The sequence below is a fragment of the Rousettus aegyptiacus genome, unplaced genomic scaffold, assembly GCF_014176215.1.
Source record: "Rousettus aegyptiacus isolate mRouAeg1 unplaced genomic scaffold, mRouAeg1.p scaffold_m13_p_7, whole genome shotgun sequence".
Lineage (NCBI taxonomy): Eukaryota > Metazoa > Chordata > Mammalia > Chiroptera > Pteropodidae > Rousettus > Rousettus aegyptiacus.
Genome location: NW_023416310.1, coordinates 72,062,870 through 72,071,089, shown reverse-complemented (window position 1 = coordinate 72,071,089; position 8,220 = coordinate 72,062,870). Strand labels below are relative to the sequence as shown.

At 53.7% G+C, this 8,220-nt stretch overlaps 1 protein-coding gene across 1 annotated transcript; it reads left to right on the top strand.

Annotated features, from left to right (window-relative positions):
- Positions 1-6,145: 6,145 nt before the first annotated feature.
- LOC107515897 (olfactory receptor 10AC1-like) lies at positions 6,146-7,123 on the top strand. The gene has a single exon (XM_016155133.2). The coding sequence runs from the start codon at positions 6,146-6,148 to the stop codon at positions 7,121-7,123; it is 978 nt and encodes a 325-aa protein (XP_016010619.2).
- The last annotated feature ends 1,097 nt before the right edge of the window (positions 7,124-8,220 follow it).

Here is an 8,220-nt window from a genome sequence, read left to right as displayed (position 1 = left end):
CATGCCTTCTGGTGGTAATAGTACCTACACAGGAGGATCATTGTGAGGATGGAATGGATTAATATTTTGGTATCACCTTGGAACAGTGTCTGGTAGATAGTAAACACTGGATAAGTGTTCGTTAAATAAACTAAAAATATACCAATGTAGAATGATTTCCAAGATATACTGCTAAGTGAAAGAGGACATATGCATAATAATTACGGGCTGCTGCTAACATTCTGCCCATTAAAAATAGCAGATAACGAACACATGGTCATACTATCCTGTACATACCTGGAATATCGTGAGGAGAAATACAAACCTGATGAGAGCTGTTGCTTCTGGGTGAACGTGGAGGCAGCGTTCTTGGGACAGGCTAAACTTTCGTACCCTTTGGATTTTGAACCAGGCATTTCATGTTTAAAAAAATAACACTTGAAATAGGCAGTTAAGGAGACTATGTATCACATGGAAAATGTGAATTACTCACTATTGAATGGGAACAGCAGGATACAAAATTATATTCTGCAACAGTACCATTTTCTCTGCAGATGGGCAATGAGAACACAAGAAATCTGTTGTTGGGTTTTATTGTTCAGCACTTTGGAGTATTTTCCAGTAATGATGATGATGGTGGTGGTGGTGATGATAGTGGTAGTGATGATGATGATGATGATGATGATGATGATGATGATGATGATGTGGTGGTGGTGATGATGATGGTGATGATGGTGGTGGTGGTGGTGATGATGATAGTGGAGATGGTGATGATGGTGGTGGCGATGATGATGATGATGATGATGATGATGATGATGCAGATGAAGAGTTTTACCCTCATCAACTACAGCACTCGATCCATTCTGAGATCTTCAGTCTCCTGGCCACACGTTGGTTAAAACTTTGAAAAAACGTGGAGATGGCAGTAACTTTCCTCTCTCCAGGGAGCTGTCTCCCATCCTATGTTGGGCCACTCATTCCCTGGGGTTGACGTTTACTCCCAGCTCCAGCTTTAGATAGTCTTTTCATCACTGCAGGGAGGTGGCCACCAGTCCCCTTGGCCCAAAAGTTTCAGACTCTCCCAGGAGAGCAAACTTTACATTTCTCAAGTCCCCCCCCCTCTCATCCCTCCAGCCCCCAGCCTTCTGAGGCCTCACACTCCTTAGGCATCACAGTCGGGGAGAAGATCAGTAATGAGGCCCCGGGGCTTTGGATGATGCCAGACCCTTAAGTGGGCCCTGGGAAACCTATTAGGTAACTCTTTCTGTGAGTCCCTGGGAACCGAAGTTGGAAGATCATGGGAGAAGAGGGAGGATGATGTGGCGGGGTCTGTCTGCTCCCCATTTCCTATAAAATCCTTCTACAATCTACTGTCGCTTTATTATTTTTAGTCACAGAGGAGCTTCTATTCGATCTGGGCCTTGAAGAATGAGTAGATTTCCAGGTGGGGAAAGGATGTGGAGAAGTAAGGTCAGGGAGAAATGAGGAACGGTGGCACATGCTGGTAGCTGTGTGGCTTGCAAACAGGGAGCCAGGCAGAAGATGGCGAGGGTGGGACCAACGAGGTGCGGTGTGTCCGCATTCAGATGGGCGGAGCTCGCACTTCTATCCAGAATTCAAGGCACCTTCTCCACCCGGGCTGGGTCTCTCCCTCGCTCAGGAGTCATAGTTAGGGCGTATTTTCCCCCTAGGACGGTGGGCAGTGGGTCTGAGGAGCTGAGGATTTTAATTCAGGCTGGAACTAGGGTCTGGTGATCCTGAGTCTGAATGTTTCCTTTACATGAATTTCCATGGATGCCATGGAAGATGGCTCCTGTGGGCCGTGTGAGGGCAGAGCCCCTGCTGGAATTCCTCAGGAGGAAATCCTGCGAGGAGCGGATCTGTGGTCCGGAAGGCTGGAGGACATGAAGTTTCTCCTAGCTCTTTTTCTGTCTATATGCCTGTCACGCTGTCTCTATCGCTCTCTTTCTCCATCTCTGTTTGTTTGTCTTTGTTTGTCAATCTGTTTGTCTTTTTGTCTCTGCCTCTCTATCTCTATCTGTCCTTTCTGCCCAAGTCTGTTAGCTCGGAGCTTGGTGAAGCACGGGGCTGGGCACACTCCGCCCTCGCTCTGTCTGCCACCGGCCTCGGCAGGTGCCTCTCTGCCTGTTTCCGGTCGTGCACCTCATCGTTTCTGTGCCTCGTTGCCTCTGAGTCCGCTTCGTTCTCCTCCTTCAGTTCCTTTCCATTTCCCCCTCATTTGGGCGGGGAAAGACCAACAGATAAGAGAGGAAGTGGACTCCTCCTATGGAAGAGCACAGGCGGGGAAGTCAGTCAGACCTGGGGGGCAAATCCCAACCGAGGGAGACGCAGGGAACCCCTTTAACAGGCCGCTCTAACTAAGTCTCAGCTTCTTCATCGGTAAACTCATGATGATGATGATGATGATGATGATGATGATAATGCCCACTACCTCATACAGTCTTGCAAAGATAAAACAATATTGTGCACGCAGAGCGCTTGGAGCCGCCTGCGCATCATCAGGGCTCAGCAAACGGCAGGGATAGTAACGGCAGTGGGAGCCGTTGTTTGGTTCCGCTCCCTCGCTCCCAGGGGTATCGCCAGCGAAGGGTAAGCTGGAGGCCGTGGCCACGCCTCTGGGCACTTTGCAGGAGACCATGGTGTCAGAGCTGGGAGGTGGGGTAGGGGACCAGAAGGTCTGGAAACTTAAAGGCACTCTGGGTTTCGGAGTCTGAGCGGTGAGAACGGTGAATACACTGGTCTGGCATTCCCTTCTCCCGCCCACCAGTTATCTGGTCTCTCCAGAAAACTCTTCCATCCAGAGGGGGCCAGCCGGGGTGCGACGGAACCCGCACACAGGGAGCAGGAAGCAGAGGGAAGGACCGAGGATGTCCTGACGCGTGGGTGTTTTCCGCTCGGTCGGGTGTCGTACCTGCAGGCGCTGCCGGGCCAGGCGCCTTCTGCACGTCATTTCGATCCGTCACTCGAACAGTTCCATGGGGTTGAGGAGGTGGCTGGGGCTTCAAAGGGTTAGAAACCCTCGCTAAGGTCGGCAGGTCAGTGGAGACGGGGGATGAAAGCCCAGGCGTGTGTGTGGACCGGAAGCCCGTTTGTGGCCCTGTGCCATCTCTCTCCGTGAGGAGCAAAGGACAGGCTCCTGCTTTCGGAGAACTGGACAATTAGATCTTGGGGCGCCAGGGGCTGCAGAGCCTGAGTCCCACATCCAAGGGGATAGATGAGGAATCTGAGACCCAGAGAAAAATGTAGCTTGGGCAATATTCCAGACTGGACCAGAAACTAACCCTCCTGGCTCAGCCCCCAGACCTCCCCGTTCCCTGAGGCCGCCAACTTGGATGATGGGGCAGAGCGCATCCCACAATGCACTGCACTCCACACACCTGCGCAGGTGGACGCGTAGGCAAACACACTGGTCTCGCCAGACAGAGCCGTTTTGCTACTCACTCTGCTCGAAGCCCCTTCCACGATCCACCAATTGACACTGACCATGTTACACCTAACCTGACATCTCCCTGACTGATCTAGTTAGTACTGTACACAAAACCCACGTCTTCGAACTTCTTTATGGGCTTTTGAAACATTGCCATATCTTTTTTAAAAAATGGTTTACCTTGGGAATAAAAGCGTAACCACAAACACACTTTTGATCGAACCATAAAATATCAGAAGTGGAAGGAACTTTGAAAATCATCCTGTTCCACCCTCTTACCTTGCAGGTGAGGAAATGGGCTCTGGTATGTCATGACCAGCTCACTGTCACACAGTGGGTGGTCAAGAGTGGCTTCATGGTTCACCGCGCAGTGGCTGCTGGTCTTCGCTCTATGAACACGACCTCAGCGCACTACCAGCCTCCTGCGAGGAGAGGAACCGTTGGCGAAATATGAAGGAACAGCTCAAATAATGTTGGAAGAGCAGCGTCGGCATCGACGCCAGTCCGACCCGGTAGCTTGGAGGGCATCGATGGCCGTCACTATGTTACGCATGTAGGTGCCTGGAGCAGCGATTTCGCCTAGCCAGGTAAGTCTCCTTAGGAAAGGTGAGCTTGGAGCAGGTTAAAGAAGCAAAGTTTTAAGGATCGGGGTGTATGAAGAGAAAGAAGAGAAGGAGAAGCCTGTGTCTCTTAGTTGAGTGAGGTAAGAGGAAGGAAGGACCATTGACCTTTGATGGCTAGGGGAGGAGACGAATGTGATTCCGGTAGTTTCTTTTTTGTCGTGGGGCACTGACCTTGAAGATATTGATTGCATTGACTGCACCTGAGATTGAAGGTAAACCTGAGGGGTTATTTTAGGGGAGTACTTGGGGCAATTAGTTGTTGTAAAGGGGGGAGATCTCTGACTCTCTGAGATTCCAGGGACCGAAATCCAGGTTAGGGACATAATAGGGACACGGAGAGGAGGCATATATTTGGGAGAAATGAGGCTTGAGTAACGAATTCCTTCCCTTACAATAATGCAGCAAACAATGAATATGGCCCAAATCTTTGATTCCAGGAGACTGAGTTTAGTGGAGTTGCCACAACAGCTGTGAAATTAGAGGAGGACACCCGACCTGCCTGAGGGACGGGAGCGTTCACCCGGGATGCAGTGCGCGAATTCAGCCTTGGAGGGTGAACGGAGCTTTTCCAGCTTTCCCAGGTAATGTGGGGACCCCAGGGGGGTCCCAGGAAATGGGCATAGGGTGTGCAAGGACACGGCGTGCTCAGGGGAGGTGGGTCACTCACCTTGACTTGCTCTGTCGTGCAAACAGCAGGCGATGAGGCTGGAAGCCACACGTGAAGGGCTGAAGGACCTGGGTTCTGTGCTGAAGCCTCTGGACTTAATCCCGAAGGTAAGGAAGGGAGGCGAGCACAGAACTGGCTTCTGGCTGAGAAGGCTCCTTCCGCCTGGCGCTGTGAAAAACTGGTTAGAAGGGAGCAGCCTGGAGGCAGGAGGACCCGTTAGAAACTGTCATAATCATTCAGGAAAGAAAAAGTGTCACGAGAGGAAAGAGAAGGACCTCTGGGGTCCGAGGTGTTTCTGCCAGGACGCGGTGGCCAGCTGTCCTTGAGGGTACAGGAGAGGGCTCCATCGGAGGCGACTTCCTGATTTTTAGTTTTTCTCTGGGCTGGCTCCATTCACAAAAGGAGGGGTTCAGGGTTTAGAAATAATGTATTTAGTTGGGGGACAGTTTGAATTGGAGGGGTCGGTGGGACAAGTTAGTGGAAATCTCAGGGTCTGAGCTAGGAGAAGGGGCTGGGTCTTTAGCTGTAGGGTTTATCATCGGAGCTTGAGCCGTGGGAGCGGGCGCTGCCACCGTGAAGGATGCTCGCCGAACGCGGGCCGGGGGGACCGCCTCCCTCCCTCGTTTTTGTTTTTGTTGTGTTTTGTTTTTTTTTCCCCTACAACTAAATCAGAGAGAAAGGACGGGCCCAGAATTGCCGTGGGCTTGTCCTTAATCCAGGTAAGGGGAGGACACAACATGTAAATAATCCAGAAAACCAAGCTCGGGGCAGGTGAGGAGAGATGCGCACAGAGTCTGCCAGCGAAGAGCGGGAGGCGAAGCCCCGGGAGCGGTGCTCGTCGGCGGGGGGGGGGGGGGGGGGGGGGGGTGGACGGGAGCTTCCAACATGCTCAATCCCTGTGGCTTTGTCCGCAAGAGTGACCGTCCCTGTCACTCAGAGACAGCCCACTCAGCGAAGAGGGTGTCCGGTGGAAATCGGAATCCCTTAGTGGTTTTCTGCCTAGGCGGTCAGCCCTCGTCCCCATCACTGCGGGCTGGGCACAGGTCACCTGGCTCTGCAGGTGTGGATAGCGTGGGATTCAGAACGCTGGAGGAACTGGAGGGTGCGTGGAGGACAGGTGTGAGGAAGACACCTGGGCGCTGGGGAGGACACGGAGCACAGACGGGAGAGTGGGCAGTGGCTCAGCACCTCTGAGGCCTAGAGGACGTGGGACTGCAGGAAAGGAGGGGCGGAAAGTCTTGGATCGGGGAGAAGACCCCGAGTCCCCAGGGGAGGAGAGCGGGGCTGCGGGAAGCAAGGGGTGGCCCCCTGGAAGGCAGGGCGGAGGGCTCCAAGCCCAGGGGAGGCAAAGGACATGCATTTTCTGGGAAGGGTGTGTCACCGTAACGTCCTCTCCAGCCTGCACGCCTGTCCTCCCCAGGTCCCAACATGAGTTATTGGTCCGAGTCAAACTGGACCTCCCCACAGGAGTTCGTCATCCTGGGCTTCTCCGGGTGGCCCCAGTGGTTGCGGGTGATGCTCTTCGGCCTCCTCCTGCCGCTCTATCTGGCCACACTGGCAGGGAACCTGCTCATCCTGGGCCTGGCCGTCCTGGACCCCGCCCTGCACACTCCCATGTACTTCTTTCTGGGGGCCCTGTCCGCCGTGGAGGCGGCCTACACGCTGGTGCTGACCCCGCGCATGCTGGCTGGCTTCCTCCTGCCCCCCGGGGGCCAGGCCGTGGCCCCCTCCACCTGTGCTGCCCAGATGGGCCTTTTCGTGGCGCTGGGAGGCTCTGAGTGCCTGCTGCTGGCCGCCATGGCCCTGGACCGCTACCTGGCCATCTGCCGCCCTCTCTACTACCCTCAGCTCATGACCACAGGGCTCTGCTGGTGCCTTCTCGCCTCCTGCTGCGCGGGGGGCTCTCTCCTGGCCGTAGGCCTCACCACGGCCATATTCCAGCTGCCCTTCTGCCACGGGGGCTTGGTCAACCACGTGTTCTGTGACCTCCCGGCGGTGCTGGTGTTGGCCTGTGGAAACCGTGACCTGCAGGAGCGCGTCCTGCTGGCGGCTTGCCTGCTGCTGCTGGTGCTGCCTCTGGCCCTGATCCTGCTCTCCTACACCCGCGTGCTGGTGGTCATCTTGGGGATGGGCGGGGGCACAGGCCGCCGCAAGGCCTTCCACACGGCGGCGTCGCATCTCACCGTGGCTGCGCTCCACTACGGCTGTGCCACGGCCATGTACTCCAGACCCCTGAGCAGCCGCTCCCTCGAGGAGGACAAGCTCGTGTCCCTCATCTACATCAACATCACGCCCCTGCTGTACCCGGCCATCTACACCCTGAGGAATCGGGACATGCAGGGCGCACTGCAGCGGATGGTTGGCCACGGGACACCAGGGACCAGGGGCCAGGCCGATGGCCCCTAACGCTGTCTTTCCTGAAATCGCCCGCTCCCACGGACCTCACCATTCCAGAGCCATCTATGGCTCCCCAAGGCCGCCTGAGCATAACCTGAGTAGGGCTTACAAGGACTCCAAAATCGGACTCCAGCCCAGTTCCTCTGCTTCTATGGACATTTTGAGCTGGATAGTTCTCTGCTGTGGGAGGACGTCCTGGGCTGTGTGGGGTGTCCAGCAGCACCCTTTGTCTCTACCAACTAGATGGCAGTAGCGCACACCACCTGGAAGTTGTGATCATCAAAAATGTCATCAGAGATTGGCAAAAATCCCCTGGGGAGCAAAATCGTCACTGGGTGAAAACCATTGGTCTAAACTCTAGCCACAAAGTGTCTTTGAAGAGAAATGAGTACTATCGCACAATAGTCAAAAACTGAAAAGAATCCAAAAATGTCTGTGAACATGGTAGACACAGACATCGCGTGGCATAGTCATGCAGTGGAATACTACACAGCCAGGAAGAGGAATGAGCCACTGTTGCCAGCAGAAAGTAAGCACAACAGAGACCTAATCCTGAGCATGAGAAGTAAGACACCAAGAGCACGTGCTGTATGTTTCCATTTCAATAAAAACCCGCAACAAACTATGGCGGCCGGCGTCATGATAGTGATTCCTGGGGAAGGATTCGAACCACAGAGGGCACACGGAGATTGGCAGGGAACTGGAAATGTTCTGTGTCTTGATTTGGGTAGTGATTACATGGTTTTTATGTGTGTATAACTTCATCGAGATGTTCACTTAAGATTTGCACACTTCACTGTATGTAAAATAAACTCCAGCTGACTCGAGGTATTCACAAAGTCGGGCGAGCCTTCGTAATGGTCATGCCTTTGCTCATGCTGCTTTTTAACCCCAGGTACGCTCTTTCCATCTACAAAAATCCCTCATATTATTCCAGGGATCCGCCTAAATACCACATCTGCTAGAGACTGAAAGTTTGTGCCATCCCTAAATTCATACATTAAGCCTGCCCCCCTGTGTGATGCTATCGGGAGGCGTGGCCTCTGGGGGGTGATGAGGCCACGAGACTGGAGCCCTCATGAATGTAATCAGTGCCCTTATAAAGG

What these genes read in the sequence shown, in the direction of transcription:
- LOC107515897 (XM_016155133.2), top strand. Translation starts at nt 6,146, where the DNA reads ATGAGTTATTGGTCCGAGTCAAACTGGACCTCCCCACAGGAGTTCGTC.